General features: G+C 35.2%; 1 protein-coding gene across 1 annotated transcript; it reads right to left on the bottom strand.

The window, feature by feature from the left end:
• Positions 1–6,050: 6,050 nt before the first annotated feature.
• LOC121314135 (armadillo repeat-containing protein 3-like) lies at positions 6,051–18,959 on the bottom strand. Its single transcript, XM_041247089.1, has 18 exons — positions 18,883–18,959; positions 18,185–18,233; positions 16,542–16,659; positions 15,454–15,579; positions 14,773–14,841; positions 14,318–14,493; positions 13,447–13,641; positions 12,496–12,679; positions 11,820–11,972; positions 11,281–11,389; positions 10,233–10,482; positions 9,747–9,883; positions 8,406–8,574; positions 8,218–8,318; positions 8,028–8,129; positions 7,384–7,581; positions 7,108–7,270; positions 6,051–6,782 (listed from the first exon to the last, which is right to left on the bottom strand). The coding sequence occupies exons 2-18, from the start codon at positions 18,230–18,232 to the stop codon at positions 6,576–6,578; spliced, it is 2,505 nt and encodes an 834-aa protein (XP_041103023.1). The 5' UTR covers position 18,233; positions 18,883–18,959; the 3' UTR covers positions 6,051–6,575.
• Between the last annotated feature and the right edge of the window lie 669 nt (positions 18,960–19,628).

The raw sequence follows: 19,628 nt of genomic DNA on the forward strand, positions 1-19,628 counted from the left end.
ATGTATTATAATCGATGAAAAAGCATTAAAAAAAACCAAGAACTAAAGATAAAGTTCTGTATCATGGCAAAACAGATGGTGTAGTATATTAAAACAATGTGCATATCTGATCATGTATAATTAGCAAATTGCAAATGAGTGGCTTTGCAGTAAAATATACAGAATGTTTCCAGAAGTAGCGGCATTGTCTACAGTACATTGATACAGTAGCAATGATATTATAGAGGAGGAATGATGTAAGCATAGGTTAGGCATGAAAAGGTTTATTTAGAAGTATTTTGTTAGACAAGAGAAATAAATGAAGATGCACACCCTGTTGTCTCTGCAATTGGTAATTATGCACAAAACCCCTTTTAGATATTGCATGCTGATTTTGAAGTTTAATAAAGTATTTGTGTTAAACCAGTGGGGAGTCCTTAGTGGAGGCAAGAGAGGCAGTGCCTCCTCAAAATTTCAAAGTGCAAAACAAAAATAAAACAAAATACAATTATTGTCTAAAATGTAAAAAACAAAATAAATTATAACCTAAACCTAGAGTCAACATTCATATATTAATAGTAATTCTAGAGCCCAGAGAGATATTTTTTTTTCCTACAGAGGCAAGCCTCTGTTATAAACATCATCTGCTTTTAACCACAGTACTAGCAATGGCAGATGATGTAGTGTGATCCCTTATTTTAATTGGAGGTGCCCCTCCTGCCCCTTGCTGAAGCATTTTACAGAGTGTGCACCATTATGAGTGAGGTGTTGACTAATGGAAATTGCATCCAATTTTCTCAAAAGTGACCAGAAAAAAAAAGAAATCCATCATAAAGGTAGGAAAATTAAACAAGCATTTTTAAAGGTAGAATGGAGGACAATATTGTTAATTGGTTAATGAAGACTCTGTTTGCCATGTTAGATTACACAGAAAAACTACAGGGAACTTACAGAAATAATTGCTCCCTATTGTACAGCAGCATCTTCAATGTTTAATGTTTGAACAATGTATAGCAGCAGTGTTAATGCTTAATAATGAACCACATTCATTTCGTTGCTATCTGTATATTTTATGCATAAGATTTTATCGTAGGTTCTGCTAGGGGGAATCACTTTAGAGTAGAGCTGTTATTTGTTGATTGCATTACATATTCAAGACTTTATTTCCTTTTTCAGTTTTGATGCTTGGATGGAGAGAGTTAAGAAAATATTTGATAGAAAATACGTTAGTGACAATTTTTTTTTTAATGCTATATTAATGTTGCATACACTGCATTTTTAATTAAGTTTATTAGAATAAGAACATAAGAACATAAGAAAGGTTACAAACGAGAGGAGGCCATTCATCCCATCTTGCTCATTTGGTTGTTAGTAGCTTATTGATCACAGAATCTCATAAAGCAGCTTCTTGATCCCAGAATCTCATAAAGCAGCTTCTTGAAGGATCCCAGGGTGTCAGATTCAACAACATTACTGGGGAGTTGGTTCCAGACTCCCACAATTCTCTTAAAAAAAAAAAGTGCCTGCTATTTTCTGTTCTGAATGCCCCTTTGTCTAATCTGCATTTGTGACCCCTGGTCCTTGTTTCTTTTTTCATGCCTTTTAAATCAGGAATAATTCTGGTCGCTCTTCTTTGCACTCTTTTTAGAGCTGCAATATCCTTTTTGTAGCAAGGTGACCAGAACTGAACACAATATTCTAGATGATGTCTTAGTAATGCATTGTAAAGTTTTAACACTACTTCCCTTGATTTAAATTCAACACTTTTCACTATATAGCCAAGCATTTTGTTGGCCATGTATATAGCTTTCCTACATTGTCTGCTCTAGGTGAAGACATTTCTGAGTCAACATAAACTTCTAGATCTTTTTCATAGATTCCTTCTTCAATTTCAGTATCTCTCATATGCAGGGCCAGATTAACCTTTTGTGTGCCTGCATGGTGACAAACAGATTTGAGGGCCCCCATTTGTGGAACCATTGTAAAAGACAGGCGATCAATACAGAAGTTGCCTTTGACACATCACATTTTTGAGTGCTGCTTAAATGTTTTTTCATCATTTTCTTCGTCACTAGTTGTTCCTCTATGGCATAGAGTCTACCCTTACTCTCTGGCTCTGCCTCTCACCCATGCCTGCAACAGTGCATGCACAGGCAATAAGCCAGTGTAGTATTATGCTCAAAATACACAAAAAAACACTATGGGGATTTTTTTTAGTGTACGTTCAAAACACTCTCCTAGTCACTTTCACAACACTCAGTCACGTTCATAACATTATAATTCTACGTCCAAAACAACACACTACGTACTTTCCAATCACTCTCAAGTTCACAACACTCAACCTCTCGGAAGCCTTCGCCTCTTACTCAATCAGCGCTCCAGCCACCTGTCCATCACAGAGGTCCTCTGAGGATCTTAAATGGGACGCCAGCTCTTTTGAGACTGTTACAATATAAACACACATTTTATATTGAAATGTATCGCGATGGGTACACATAAACATATTTAGCTCATTATGTGCCCCTTCCGAGTGTGGGCCGGGCGCCGTGGAGCCACTGGCGCCATTGTAATCCCGGCCCTGCCCATATGGTATTTATAATGGACATTTTTATTGTCATGTGTCTGCCCAGTTCTGAATGCTGTCTAGATCATTTTGATTGACCTTAGATGCTGCAACGGTGTTAGCCACTCCTCCTATTTTTGTGTCGTCTGCAAATTTAACAAGTTTGCTTACTGTACCAGAATCTAAGTCATTAGTGTAGATTAGAAATAGCAGAGGACCTAATACTGATCCCTGTGGTACTCCACTGGTTACCTTGCTCCATTTTGAGGTTTCTCCTCTAATCAGTACTTTCTGTTTTCTACATGTTAAACACTCCCTAATCTATGTACATGTGTTTCCTTGAATCCCTACTGCATTGAGTTTGAAAATTAATCTTTTATGTGGGACTTTGTCAAAAGTTTTCTGGAAATCTAAATAAACCATGTCATATGCTTTGCAATTATCCATTGTCGATGTTGCATCCTCAAAAAAATCAAGCAGGTTAGTTAGACACGATCTCCCATTCCTAAAACCATGCTGACTGTCTCCCAGAATACTGTTACCATTTAGGTAATTTTCTATTTTGGATCTTATTATAGTTTCCACAAGTTTACATATAATAGAAGTCAGGCTGTAGTTACCTGGTTCGATTTATTATTTTGCTCGTTATCTAGCAGTCTATAGCATGCCCCTACGATGGGCTACTGTTTTCTTTTCTCTGTTGGCTCTGTGTTTAACTGTCAATATAGGGTAAAACGTTAAGAAGATATGAAAAGTCAATCAGAATACAATAATACAATTCTACTGCTGCTGGGGGCTTAAGGGGACCCCAAGCTCTCTGCCTTTTTTCTGCCTCCCCATTTTGTTTGTCCACCAGCCACAACTATATTAAACAGACTAACTGTTGTATTGAGAGACTCGTTCGGTGTTACTCTTCAAAGCAAGACTCACACTAGTGAACCAGTCAACGTGAATCAACAGTGAATGAAGCTCTCACAACTGACTTTATACACTGAGAGTTATAGTTGAGAGCTTTTTTTCCAGAGATGTTAAGGACTGGCTGCAATGGTGTGAGGCTCAAGAAGGGTCCTAATACTATTGCCTGCGGCACATGAAGTGAATTATAGTATGGAGGAAGGAAAATGGACTACTCCTAAGTCAAAAGAGTAAAAAAATAATGTAGTTCATAAATTCAAAAATCACTATCACTTATTTATTTATTTCACGCTAACCATAGTCTGAAGTTATTAAAATGAGATGCACCCTGGACTTTACGGAACATATTTGTAACAACAATAGACCATCAGCACTTAAAACACTGCCTCTCTAGTTCTACAGCAGGCCTACTATAGGCATTTCTCTAAAATGTTTAAAGGTCAGTCCCATATTCATGCACTGTTAGCACGATAGTGACAATAAATGCATAGGACTACAATGAATACAGCATTTTTTATTTATTTTTAGAGAAAAGCCTTATAATAAATAATGTCATGGTCTGTTGGTACTTCAGTTAAAGTGTAAGCTAAAACTAATAAGAAAAAAAAACATCATTTTCCTTTTTTATTGATTTCCAAGAATCCTTTCCCTTTCTTTTACAGATGTTTGGACCTTAGATTCAGTTATATGTCCATCAGAATGCATGAGTGGTTCCAGTCCATTTAGCTGAAAACATAGCCGTCATTTTTTGATCTGTTTAACCTGGCTGTGTCGACACTGTTTGCAGCCTGTCTTCTGTTTGTAGCCAGCCCTGCAATGCTGTGTTCAAAGTCTTACTTCAAAGTGCTGCTGGATGGAAGGGGTGAAACTTTCTACTTGCTTTACTAAGCTTTGGCTCCAATGCAAGCCATTTTTTTCTTGTCTTTTCTAAAGGACAAAAAAAAAAAAAAAAAAAATTGCAATTGACCATGCCAGCAGAAAAAAAAAAAACTTGCACATTGTCTCATTTAGTGCTTTCAAAAAACATCAAACTGCACTACAACCAATAAGAACTATAATTCAAACATTATGACAAGTATCTATGAGGTACACATCCTTCGCAATTACTGTAAACTCACGAATCACTAGCACATCAAATTTAAATACAGAATTAGAGCTATCTAATCAGTATTATGAAAAACTAGATCACATATTTCCACCATATGCACATATGTAAAAAAAATAAAAAAAATAATTGTAGGTTTAAAATGGCATTGCCTCCTTATGACCTCAGATTCTGGTAACATATATCAACTCAGTATGTTAAAGAATGTCCCTAACAAGTTTAAATACAATCAGACAAACAGGTTTCTACATATGTTTAGATACAACTGTGATATACAGACGGGCTGACATGATGACTCCATATGCCTCCAGAATCAGACACTTAAGAACTTGTGCTAAAGGATTTCTTTATCAATGTTTTCTACCTATACATTACCATTGCAAGGGTATGTTTCTCACAAGGGAGATAATGAGCATATACTAAAGCATGCCTGGGTTTGATAGCATGCTGTATTTACAGATTATGCTAAATAATAATAAAAAAATTAGAGCAATGTTCATACTGCCAGATAATTAAAAGGTTACATTTTTAAGTAAAACACTGAAAACTGATTATGGCACCACTATAATTGCACTAATTGTGTCTGGAACTGAATTTTAAGCGACATTCAGCTTTTATAAATTACATTTTATCAAATTAATCAGTTAAAAGAGAGAACTTTAAAAGTGAGTGGAAATAGACATATAGTGCAAGTAAAATTTGATTTGGACACGTTTACTGAGCTAGTTTTTTGTAACAAGTTCATGCACCTAATTTATTGGCCCCCCCCAAAAAAGACAGAAAAAAACTGCTGATAAGAAAGAAAAAAAACAGCCTGATTTATTGCTGACACATTAACCTTCCAAAAATGCAACTCATTTGCAGAATTTATAGATTTTCCAGGTGTGTAAACAATTTCAATACGTCAGTTAAAGCAATGTGTTAGTTTGTGTTCAGTTCTCTTCCACTAGCCCGCCACCGTGTGTAACTAAAAACAACATGTAAACATTTCATTAAAAACAAAGTGAGTTACTGTTTTCATTGAAAACCTGATGTACTTTAACACTTATTTACGCATGTCCTTGCCTATCTTCTGCTGGATATTTTATATTCTACTGCAGGAGTTATTTAAAAGCAGTTATTCTGCCTGGTGGAAATGTTAGGGTTGTCACCCCTCCAACTCATATAAGACTGAGTGGGGTGGAAATCAGCTTGTATTATAGAACACCTTGACCGATACAAATCATCTGATGCACACTATCCGACACAAAGACATTCCAGATGGCTGGATTCTATTTTGGGACAATTATATGTATGCTAAGAGATATTGTACAAAGCCTATTTAAGATGTGGATGATAAATTCTATATATATATATATATATATATATATATATATATATATATATATATATATATATATATATATATATATATATATAACGTTTCATCACAATTGAAAAAGCACTTTTGTAGATATATTTAAAAATGTAAGTGTGAAGTATGGACAGACAATCAGACAGACAGGGCGCCTCCATATCCCCAGACTCTGGTATGCTTAATAACTTGTGTATAAGAATGTCTTTGGATAAATGTAAGCATGTAAATGTGGTGGTCAGACAGACATACACTGTCCTATTATGACACACTTAAAAACTAAAGAAGGCCCTTAGAAAGTTTCATCATAATTAAATAAGTCATTTTGTTTCTTGTTGGATATTAATTATAGATTAATTATTGTTTAGTTAGTCCAATAAAATGGATCACCTCTCCTTTTCTTGTTGGGTACTGAAACAAAGCACAGCACTGCCAAAATTACTTAAAAAGGTAATGCTTTTTTAATAGCCAATACTTAATTGCACTATATTAATTATACCGGAAGGTATCAGAAATCCACAATTAATCTTTTGTAGGTACTATATCAATTGTGTTGGCCACATCTTTTATGCATATGCAATTCTGTTAGGGTTATACATTTTTGGCAAATCGGTTAGAAGAATTACTTAAGGTATACATGTATTGCTTTAGGAAATTCATTATATGCATTGATACTGAATGGCCTCAGGGCTGTTTTTTCTCATCAAGTGTCCAGGGCTGTGCATGAGATCTACTGCATATGCCTTGGGGGGAAAGAGTTTTCCTGGAGCCTTCGGAACTTCATCAGCTAACAAGACCTCATTCCATGCCCTGTTATACTCTCCTCGAACCAGACTGGAATTGATGCCAATTCTGTCTGCTAGAGCCTACAGGACACAGAAGAAAATACGTTTAATGCATTGTCCACTGTGAAAGATGTAATCAAATGCAATTACAATACATTTATATAACTTGATTAGGCAATTGCTAACAGGAGTCATTAACATGGCAATAGCCTATTCTCGGTTATTCCACAGTAATAAAGTTAAATATTACATTTATATTAATATATATATATATATATATTATATATATCTATATATATATATGAATATATAATATATATATTACTATCATATAACACACACACACAACCAAGATCACTGCCAATATGACGTGTGGCATATTTAAACCTAATAACACAGAAATTACCTTAAATAGCAAAGCTCTATGGTAGAAGGTTCCTTTCTTAATTTGTCCAATTGGGATGACATTGGATTGCAATTGAAATTTGAGCTCACTGACATGAAGTTCCCAGAAAAATTCATGAAGTCTGTCTTTTTCTACTGGTCCACCCATTTCCTCTGCAACAAGCCTGTGATTTCAATCAACATTGTAAGCGTTTTTTTTTTTCTTTTTTTTTCTTTCCACTACTGTTAACAATTAAAAAAAAAAGTGACTACATGGCTGTTAAGGTGGAATACTTACACTGCCAGTGCCACCACCTGTTCCTTTGTACTGGGTAAAGGCAACACTGACTTGGTAACATTAATGATAAGGCTGTGAAATATGGCATCATATGGAAGAAGCCATTGCTTCTTTTCAACCACAACTTCTTGAGGTATTTTTATTTCTTCTTCCTCTTTAGTTTTTTCTTCTTCTTTTTTGCCTTTACTTTTTCCTTTGCTGTAACCCAAGGTTTTAAAGATTTTATCAATATTTGTTCAAAATACACTCATAAATCTCTAAACCTGGCTTCGACCCAGGAACTTTCCCATATTACCAGAATCAGTACAGTACCTTAATAAAGAACTAATCAGGGTACTCATCATAATGTACTATACTAAAAGTTCCTTGTCTAGTCTTTGTTTTATGTTTTTATACTTCTATTTACATTAATCCAAAAATCAACCACGTGAATAGAAATGACAACTGTAAATGTTTAACACACTTTTCTGTAGCTGCTATCAGCCTGCACTAGGATAGCACGGTTCAGAGTACAGGTCAATTCAGATTTCCAGGGATGGGATTAGTGACACTGCATGTACTGTAGTAGATAATAAATAAAAACACTAACTAGCAAGTTCAGCTAGATGGAATTGTTTTTCTCAGCAGAAGCTTTCCAAACACACCTTGGAGCTTTGTCTTTATTGCTATTTTTGCTGGGAGTTGGCGAGCGCCCACTGGAACTGTCTGGCGATTTGTTCTCCACAGGAGGCAGTTCAGTTAAGGCTCTATATAGAAATAAGAAATCACATCATCTCTACGTGTGGAAAATGGCAAACTCAATATAAACAACATTAAAAAAACGAAACAGCTTACGGTTCAGGTGGGTTGGCATTAATGAATACAATTGGACGATGCTGGTTTACTTTTTGTTTATACAGTTCTTCCAATATAAGAATTTTATGGTCTGGTTTTACCTACAAGAAAAACAAAATCATCAATTATAAAATGAATTGGACCTTTTTTTGGTGATGGACTGTTTTTTAAAATCGCTTATTACATACCTGTCCGTAGTCGTAAAACCCATCAGTGATTTTGTTGCTGGATGACAAGCAACCTGTAAAACTGTATTTAATGGATAGGTTGCTGTCAAACAGTCTCTGTAGAGCAGCCTCACTGAAGTTATTTTTGCGGCTTGTTGATAAATGTATTTCTTGAAGAATGTTCAGAGCCCTGTAAAAAATAACTTTTAAATAAAAGCAAACAGAACAGTAGTGACTGGTATTTAACACACTCACAGGAAGCTAAGAATGGTCACACAAAACTGTGTTTTTCTATCACGTGGGTTATAATTTCATGTCATTTTAGACTCATTTACTGACTCATTTCTTTATTCAATATCTGTTTACCATACTGTATGTTAGTTCCTCTGGTTTCCAGTAACCACACCACCCAATGGGCAAATCAAATCAGCCTGATTTAGTATATACAGTATGTAAAATATCATATAGAGTGCTGATCCGCCCATGAGCGGTCAGAGCGGCTGGCCACTGATTCATATTACCTTATGTAAGGTATGTAATAAATAATATATATATATGTGTATGTATGGCAAGAGTAGCATCTTGAAAAAACAAGGCCACTAATGAATAATTTAGTCAGCAGTAGTATGATGGAAAACTCTTAAAATATCAATCTTAATAGCAATATGCTAAAGCCGACATTTATGGGTATATTGTAGTTAAGAGTAAAATATTGCAATGTAATTACAAAGCACTCTTAGCAGGAACTTAGCCAAATAGCTTGAGGTCAACTGAGAACTGAAAGCTAGAACAGAAAGATGATGCTCCTAAATGAGCGGTGTACAGGACAGTGTACAGCTAGGACTGCTTGGACAGGGTTTTTAACTGATGTTTCAGTTTCCTTAGCTTGGTAACATTTCATTCTAGCTTTCTAGCAAAGCTAATGTGAATAAAGAATAAAAAAAGATAATGAAAATTGGGCGGTATAGTTCCTTTGGGTCTGATTTATAGAGGTATTTATCCAATTGCAATTTGTACCATTTGTTGTGAAAGGCAAATCAAACTGTTAATATTACAAAGCTAGTCACAATCAACTCAGAAGGTTCAGTTATCACTCAGGTCTATTTTGAATTTTGTAACATTACCATTAAATATTGAATGTTAAATAAAAATTGGTGTTAAGACCTTGATAACTCCCCTTATATCTGTCAATACTATAGCACGCATGCTGCATGTATATTAACTATCCATGAACTAGAAATACAGTAAACTCAGAAATGTAATTTAATTTACAGGCTAATTTTTAAATAAATAATACATACATACCCATTAACTCAATAGTTATACAAATCTGAAATCATGCATTTTAAAATACATATTTACCCTAATCTGCACATTTCTATGGCTGTGGGCTCATCACTGGCACAGACAAGGACTGCCCAGCATGCATTACGCCTGACTTCATCATTCCTGGAATTCAACAGTTTCACAAGTGGCACCAACCCACCCACATTTCTTAGCTGTAAATGAATAAGAAGGGACTGATCCAATCAAGCATCTGTTCACTGTTTTATTTGCCTAGTAACATTAAAACAGTCATAGTTGTGAGATAAACATTATTCTGTATAAATAGTTAAAATGTGCTCTGTAGTTAGATTTCTTGTATAATATAGTAGTATTCTCAGAACATACATTTTACGGTAACTAGGCTACTATTTACTGTTTATTTAATGTATTGTTTTATTAAAATCACGCAACCTATTCAAAATTATTATTATTATTATTATATTATTATTATTATTATTATTATTATTATTATTATTATTATATATTATTATTATTATTATTATTAACAATAAATGGTCTTACCTCTGTTCTTGCATCTGAATCACAAGCTAATGCTGCCACTGCCAGCACCACTTTGCTTAATACAAGACTGTCGGTGGAGCACAGTGCTTCTGTCAGAGCCTGCATGGCCCCCTGAGCCAGGATACTGGAGCGCAAAACTTCCTGGGTGCACATGTTTGTGAGCACATCAGCAGCATGTGCCACAGCTCCAACCATTTTATCAGTCAGCAGTTGTACTAAAGCTTCAACGCCTTCAGCTTCAATAACGGCACTGTTAAGACACACAAAAAAAATATACAGAACATTTTTATACTCTTGAAATTCCTTCTCTACAAAAGTAGTATATTGTATTAGAATCAGATTTGCTGCTAATTGGTCTTCTTTTTAACTTTTTATAACAGCCATAAGAGTGCCAGCTAAGCATTTATAATATGTATTGTTTGACTAGTTTCCTAGCAATACAAAGCAGCATTTTCATCATATTATACATGGTCGTTAATCACTTTATATACAGGTTCATTCAAACGCTAGATTACAACCTTATTCAAATATGCTACCTCAATCAGGGCAAAGTGTGTGCTGTACAAACACTCCACAAGAATGACATACCGCAGTTTCCATTTTAATAGGAAATATTATACCTTTATCTGTCCAGCAGAGGGCAACTTATGACTATTTTTCACAGACAAGCTGATAATATCTTTAAGTACTCTTTAATTAAGTAGGTTTAATTGCAAATACAATATATTACATTATTGGGTTTACAAGTTGTTAAACATGCTTTTAATATACTGTCATGCCAAATAATCTGTTTAAGATCATTACACCATTTAAATTGATCTCTAAAATGCTGCTGCTACACATTTTGTAAAGTTTTAGCTCTCAGTTAAACTGCTTACTCAAAAAAAGGCACATAATTTCTGCTTCTGTGCATTAAAATGCCATCTACATTGTTTCCACTGTTATCTGGAATCCTCAAAGTAGAATCAGCAAGTCATATTTCAAATAATACTGAAATAAAAGGCCCATTATTTAACTTCTGCTTAAAGTTTTGCATACTGAAACTTACTTAGCGTTAAGGTGATTTGCACTCGTCAGATTTGATAATGCCAAGGCTGCAGCCTTCTTCACTTCTGCATGTTCACTGTTTAGCAACTGAACAATGGGCTGAATTCCTGCTGTAAAACAACATTCAGAAAATATTACCTTCACAGAAAAAGTGACCATTATACTGTCTGTGCTGAAGACAAAGCAGAAAGAAAGTGACCAAGAAACCACGGCTTTATAAAAAGAGCATGCTGTTAAATGAAAAAGCAGTACATATATCAAACCAGTTATAAAACCAGTAGTCCTGCAGCTCCCTAATGTGTCTGTCCTGTTAGTTACACTAGTAATAAGAATTATTTTTGTTATTGAAATCATTAAAATTGAGAAACAGTCAAAGGCAAATCATTTGTAAACTACAGATAAATTATTATTATTTTACAAAGCTGTAAACTAAATGACTTGTATTTATATATTCTTTTAGATTTAAACTTTGCTGTTAAAGCAACAGGGAAGCCAGACCGCATAGTTCTTTGTCGTGCTTTACTGTTTTATCTCACTTACCAAGCTTCCTGAATTCATCCTTGCTGGCCAAGTTCTCACACATAATGGCTATAGCCTGGCAGGCTGCTGTTCTGAGTCCCTCATGGTCCACCCTCAAAAGGGTTACCAGGGTTTTCTCAACTTCTTGTTCATGCAGAATTTTCCTGTTTTCATCTTTCAAAGAGATGTAAAAACAGCTTTCAGTGCACAAATGAAGACATTTCACATTCATAAAAGTTCATTTCAAAGGCAAACCTGTGGTTTGTGGCATCAGCTGGGTATAAATGGAAGAGCTTCAAACTGTCTAAACTTTCAAACAATGTGCTAAATTCACAAAACATTTATTTGAATTTTTTGAAAGGGAAAAACAAACTGATGATGTAGCAAAACTTTTTTTTCTTTCTTTTTTTAGTAAAAATGCTGTACTGAATTAATGGGGATTCAAGCTCATTATGCTTCATACATATACAGTATAAGAGGCTTACTGGGTGAGATGAACTATATTGCCCACTTGGAACATCTACTATATGAGATGCCACAAGTTCTGTCTGTCGCTCCAATTCATTCTACTTTTACTTCATTCTCGGTGGTAGAATTTTACTACTCTCTATAAACAGAGGCAACATATCATTTTGAATGCAATACTCTGAAACACAGACCGCTGAGCTGCCATAACTATTTAATTCCAATGACATACTGCTCTGTGCTGTGTTAGTTATGGCTTTAGCAGCATTCATTTGGACCTCTGGAAGGGTAGATGTTTCGGCTAATTGGAGAAGTTTGTTTAAACCCCCAGTCTGCTGAATCCGCTGCACTGTGTCCATGTCTTCCATGCAATGTGATACCACCACAAGTGTTTCTACATGCAGGTCATTCAATTCCTGGTGGGAAGCAAAACAAGTGAGCTAATTAATGCCAAATAAATTGCTAATGCAATCACAGGGAAAATGCTGACATCTTTCTATCTCATATAATCTTAGCTAAGGTGGGAGCGTTCATTGTACAATTATTATCAAATGTATTTTAAAATTGTATGTGAACCATTTAGGAATTCAGGGAAGCTGACACAGACACCTGCAGTATCTCAGAAGGCTCTATTTTACAGAAAAAAAAAATATATATGTTCACAATATTCCTCCATATATAGTAGCCTTCTGTGCTCTTTGCTAAATCAGAAAGATGAGTTTATTTAAATTCCCCAGCAGTTTTAGCTGTACGGACCCAAACTACCCTCCTCTGTGAGCCAAACAGTTGTTTGGGTTTTGCTACCCACCAAGCTTGCTTTCTTTCCACCAATATTTAAGTAAAGACTGAACTTTAAATTTGTTAATTGTTCTGCTACCACTTGCAACAAGGAATGCATTTGCGTTTGGTTATAGTTACAAAAGCAAAACTCAAGGTTTTAAGGTAATAACACCCTATATATATATATATATATATATATATATATATATTATATATATATATATATATATATATATATATATATATATATATATATATATCTAAATATATATATTTTAGCCTGGACCTCCTTTAGTTAAAAGTCATAAATTAGTCAAATGATCAGACTCATCTGTATTTATATTTACTTTATGTAGTAGTTTTATAACTAATCTTATCCATAATAAATCTCTGTATTGTTTACATTGTTCCCCAGGATTTCAATGAGCTGTTCAAATCCCTGATTATCTCTGAGTGCCACTCTGGTTTCTGCATCGTGGGTAATTGTTGCTAAAGTTTTCAACGCTAGCTGCTGGATAACAGGATATTCAGACTTGAGCAGTTCAAGCAAGGGGGGAATTCCATTCAGCTCCCGAATAGCAGCACGGCTTGGGAAATCCTGTAATGTATAAACACAGTTATCAAAAAGGATAAAAACAAAGTAAAGGCCACTCACCCACAACTTCTTTATTACCCTATTCTATGGCAGAATTCAATCAAAGGTCCTGTACATGAACTGTGTTCCTTTTACTGTTCCCTTACGCTTTTTATGAGTTCAGGAGTTGCTCTCCAGTTCTACAGCAACTTCCTAAGACAGTCATATGTAACATAGGCCAGTTCAGCCAACGTGTCAGCAGCAGCACCATCTAGTGCACAGCAGTGTATTGCCAGCAAAACAAATGGTGCTGGCTATTAGTTTTATAAAAACACTTTGGAAGATCTAACGCTATGTTACTTTCTCTAGGGAATTCGAACTGAAGAGCCGCTCCAGTACTGAGGAGAAAGGAAGACATTTAAAAACCTAAGATTTAGTTTTTACAACTGAATGCTATTTCAAATAAGATTGTTCCTCTCCATATATTTCATGAGTGGCTGCACAATAGGACTAGGGCTTTCTATTTGGGCTCACCCACTTGCCTTTCTGACACTAGGCTGTTGTATTTATACAAAAGATCAGTGAAACTGTAAACAATTTAGAAAAATAGCTGCATATGCATTTATATAAATTGCATATTTTCAATTAAATGTATAATGTTTGTCTACATCAAATTTGAAAGCATAAAATAAACTGCAACCTGAACAAGTTGGTAAATGCACTCTAGGGAGTTCTTCTTGACATCAGGATCAGGGCTTGAAAGAAGGCGGATAAGAGTATCTAACCCATCTAGTTCAAATATTTGAACTTTGCTTGTGTATTCAACAGACAGGTAGGCCAGACACAGACTTGCATATTCATGGATAAGTGTGTCTTCTGTGAGAAGAAACAAACATACAATAAATTGTATAATGCATTTTTAACTACTGTGTTGCTGTTGATGCAATTATAAGGATGATACATTCATGTATTTATTTTGTGAAAACAAACACATTAGTAATACTGCACTTTTTTGTTCCAGTACCGTCAAGCACATGAGTTTCTTTGACTGCTTCCCTGGCACTTCAGATACTGTATATGCAAGCTGTCCCTGGGGAGCCACATTAAAACAAGACACAAAGGAAAATGATTCTGCTAATGTCAAGAGAAACATACCGGCTGGTGCAAGTCTTGCTAAAATGGATGGTATAACATCCAGCTTTTTCAACAGCTTCTTAACAGCATCTACAAAAAGAAGAATAACACTTGTTAATTGACCATAAATACATTCTATATATAAAAACATTTTTATTTCTAATATCTACAGTGTTTATACATATAAACAAATACTGTAGCAAGTTGCTAGTAGTGTTTACTATTACTGTAGTATTAGGTCTAGAATAATTTAATGAATGACAAATTCCATTTTATGAATAAAAAACAGCGATTAAAAATAATTATCAATATGAACAGGGCCCATCATCACATATATACTATTGGTTATAATTAATATATATTTATTTTGTGTATGAAAAGCAATATCAAGCTAAATTATAAAAACAAAAACAAAACAAAACAACAACAAAAAAACCTTAGCACTGAATTTGGACAAGACACTAATAGATATGCTTTATTGAATAATAGATATTAACTATGTCTTTATTGAATAAGAGATATTAACTATTTCTTTATTGAATAAGAGATATTAAATATTTCTGTATTTCTATTTTCATTACTTTACATTAAAACACAGTACAGCTTACATGCACAACTTATCTCCTTTCTTTCGCATACTTTATTCCTTTGTGCTACGCTGTCCTGCATTCTTTTTCTACAATGTATGTAGTTTATGCTTACTGTGGGATGCCATGACTCCCAATGCCATGACTGCATTTATGCGCACCACTTTGTCTTCATTCGATATCAGCTTGGACAACGGCTCCACAGCCCCAAGTTCAACGAGGGTTGCTTTGTTTTCATCACCTTTAGAAAGGCAAAAAGGAAGATTACACCCACACTATCCCACAGCATTTTTTTTTTTTTGTTTTTTTTTAATAGCGTCTTATTTATTTTTTAATCTATTTTGAAAATTGTTCTTTATTTTCTGGTTCATTTCACTTGCAAACATATTCTTTAAACCCCTTAAGCTTGCTTTCGTTCCACCAATATTTAAGTAAAGATTGAACTTGGAATTTGTTAATAAATAAATACATCTACCTACATACGCAACTGTACAAACCACATTCAGGTTACAGCAAACCAAAGCTCTATCGCAATATTGTGTGGAGGTTTGTGATGTGGGCTACAGTCCACTGCGGCTAATCTGAGACTGCCATTGACAAACTCAATGTATGTGTGTCGGGAGAAGGATTTGAACTCTTACATCCAGGGGTGAAAGACTACTGCACTGTTCATGTTTAGTATTCAGATTCTGAAAGACACTTTTATCTTCTGTCATTCTCACATTCATAAATTACATCATGCTCATTGCTATTGTAATAGCTGGCAAATCCTCACCAAACATTTGGAATTATTATAAAAATTGCATATAATAAATGATATTAACATTTTGACAGCCTTAATATGCAATGTTGGGATGTTTTTAATCATACACATACAATTGGTGCGTGACCTTGCAGTGCTGCTGGCCACAGTGATCAGGTTGTCCATTTTGTCTGATACATTTTTACAAAATCAAGCTGCTCTTTAAGCAGCGGAACAAATCTAAAGGTCTTGTTCTCCCATTATTTGATTTGCATGTGGATTCAACCACATACTGGAATAAGTATTGTACAAAAAGATCAGATGTACAGTTCACTATGTTCTCAGAGGTGATCTGTGAAATAGGGTTTCTATTGCAGACAAAGTTAATGATGCTGGAATGATTAAGTGCAGCAGGCATTGTGTGTTAAACAAAAATAGCAAATTTATATATTAATACCAACCCTTTTCAGCAAATCTGTACATGGCTTCACATGCTTTGACTAAGACTTCTTGTTCTGGAGAATGTAGCATAAGCACCACTGTGGCTGGATTTTTGCTTCCAATAGGTACAGGATCAAACTACGAAATAAAAAAGAGGATGTCAAATGAATCGTTGCTTTAGTTTACAGAGTGTGCATTGAATTTAATGTTGGCAACCAAAGTATCTTTATAGAAGTAAGAGTCTAAATGAAACTCAAACGTTTCATTTTAGTATAGATATTAAATGAATTAAGTGGACTTCAGTCCAGTACCATAACATAACAATTCACAATACATTGCCTGACTTCAAAATAAATTACCCTGCCTTTCACTGTCAACTTATTAAAGGGAAATACACATCATGGTTTTGTATGCAGGGCACAATTTACATTGATCAGTAATGTTAAGAGCACGAGCAAGGAAGCAGTAGCTTGAAAACCACTAAAACATTAGCCTATTTTCACATGTATTTACCAAAATCTAAAGCTTTATCACTGTATACATTTTACAAAAATACATTATTTTACAGCATATATTACTGCTGCACATATGGATATTGCTCTCTCTAACATGTGACAAAGTATTTATATATATATACGTTTTTATTTTTTTTAAATGTTAAAATGAAACAATACAGCATTTTAATAATGCTTTTTAATGAGCTTCAGTAATACCAACAAATAATTTTTGGGCATAGTTGAAAGCACAGTTTTTCAGTCTGTTAGTCTGTTAGGGGTGGTCCCCTATAAACATATAACTATACATACACCTGTTATATTTTGCATTGTTGTAAATCAGTATAATTTGAATTATGTGTGTGACATTTATCTTCTGCTGAGGTGGATCTGCTCATTACAAACTATACTGATAAAGCTATTAAAAGCCCTGGCATGCTGTGAGTGAAGCACTCACTGCTGTTTCTACCTGTGCAGTGATTCTAGAAGCACTCACTGCTGTTTCTACCTGTGCAGTGATTCTAGAAGCACTCACTGCTGTTTCTACCCCTGCAGAGATTCTAGAAGCACTCACTGCTGTTTCTACCCGTGCAGTGATTCTAGAAGCACTCACTGCAGTTTCTACCCCTGCAGAGATTCTAGAAGCACTCACTGCTGTTTCTACCCCTGCAGAGATTCTAGAAGCACTCACTGCTGTTTCTACCCGTTTCTAGAAGCACTCACTGCAGAGATTCTAGAAGCACTCACTGCTGTTTCTACCTGTGCAGTGATTCTAGAAGCACTTACTGCTGTTTCTACCCCTGCAGAGATTCTAGAAGCACTCACTGCTGTTTCTACCCCTGCACAAACTCTAGAAGCACTCACTGCTGTTTCTACCCGTGCAGTGATTCTAGAAGCACTCACTGCTGTTTCTACCCCTGCAGTGATTCTAGAAGCACTCACTGCTGTTTCTACCCCTGCAGAAATTCTAGAAGCACTCACTGCTGTTTCTACCCCTGCAGAGATTCTAGAAGCACTCACTGCTTTTTCAACCCCTGCACAAACTCTAGAAGCACTCACTGCTGTTTCTACCCATGCAGATTCTAGAAGCACTCACTGCTGTTTCTACCCATGCAGAGATTCTAGAAGATTTGAATAAGGATTTTTTTTTTCTTCTGAGTAACTCTTACCACATCCTTTGGAGGAGGCTCTGCTTCTTTTTTCACCTTCTTACCCATCCTAAACGATATACAGATAATTTCATTAATCAAACTCAGATATTCTGCATTCATGGAACAAATGGATATTGTACTGGAAAACTGTGTTTAAAAAATGTACATAGAAACTAAACAAATATAGATATAATATAAATCAAAGCTTTTCAGATGGAGGCTAGTTATAACATATTCTTTCCCTTTTTCTTCATCTAGGGAAACAATGTTGTTTCTGAAATAAGTAACAATTTTTACAGAATGGCATGCGTGGGCTAAAGCAACAGTCTGATCTATTCAGTTAAATATTGCCATTGAAAAGGACAGCTATCAGCTACACTATGCCAACACAGCAGCGGGCAGAGCAGATATCAAGCAAGATTAGGAAAACGTGGAGAAAAGTGTAGTAAATCTAAAAGAGGTTAGACTTTAGTTACCGAGTCTTTAGAACATTTATTGATTTCCCTCCCTCTTCCCCCATCGGTATCTGAATAGCTATATATGTACAGTGGCTTGGTGGAACACTGCTTCGTTTCGTAAACATTTGCTACTTACACACAACATGATATTTATTCATAAGCTTAAACTAACAGGTAAAGGCAATGTTGTTTAACTAAAATGTGGACGTGAAATCTGAACTGGAGATGTCACACTTACATCATTTATATTTTGCTTACCTTAACTGTTGCTGTGTTGTACTGCACTACACTGATCTGCAGCTGAACTGTGCAGTGACCGGGTCTCCTTGTTTCTGTTGACGGTGGTTGCTAAGAAACGCGGAGCACGCGTTTCTGAACAAAACGAAAACTAACGCGGCCTCGCTCTTTACATGGTGCTGAAAGACGGGCTGTGCTACGTTCGTTCAAACACATTAAACGTTATCTTTGATTACGGGTTAACAATTGATTTAAGTCTTAAACTCAAAAGCTTGGCACGTAACTAAAGTCATACCCCTTTTAGATTCAGGCCTACCCATTGAGAACAATCATTTACAGGGCTCGTATTTTGTGTGTATTACAACATAATGGATTTTATAACATTACAATGAAAAAAAAAATAAATAAAAAAATAATGGACCTATTCTTCTAGAACCAGCACCAACCATTTGAAAATCAGCAAACCACACACCGGTGCTTTCTTTGGGTTTTCCATCAAAAGGGTTGGCAATGCATTTAAAAAGTCATCTTTAAAATCGGCTTTGAATTCAACAATTCTTATGCTTTTGCTAGCAATATACCAAGTTGGTCTTAGACCAATTAAAAATAGTCACTCCCGTTAATGTCTCTGCGCATATTCACAGACTATAACGCAGAGTCAATGGAAGCAAGCTCCTGATAATACCACTTTGGTTACTAGGCTCTGCATAATAACAATCACGTTTAATCAGCCATGCACCTGATCATTCAAAACGGTATTCTTTGGA

Source organism: Polyodon spathula, chromosome 4, assembly GCF_017654505.1.
Source record: "Polyodon spathula isolate WHYD16114869_AA chromosome 4, ASM1765450v1, whole genome shotgun sequence".
Lineage (NCBI taxonomy): Eukaryota > Metazoa > Chordata > Actinopteri > Acipenseriformes > Polyodontidae > Polyodon > Polyodon spathula.

What these genes read in the sequence shown, in the direction of transcription:
- LOC121314135 (XM_041247089.1), bottom strand. Translation starts at nt 18,232, where the DNA reads ATGGGTAAGAAGGTGAAAAAAGAAGCAGAGCCTCCTCCAAAGGATGTG. An exon ending in GTACAGATTTGCTGAAAAGG is followed by an intron (nt 15,580 to 16,541) that starts GTTGGTATTAAT and finishes GCCTTTCTAAAG; the next exon opens with GTGATGAAAACAAAGCAACC. An exon ending in TTGAAATCCTGGGGAACAAT is followed by an intron (nt 12,680 to 13,446) that starts GTAAACAATACA and finishes GCTTCCCACCAG; the next exon opens with GAATTGAATGACCTGCATGT.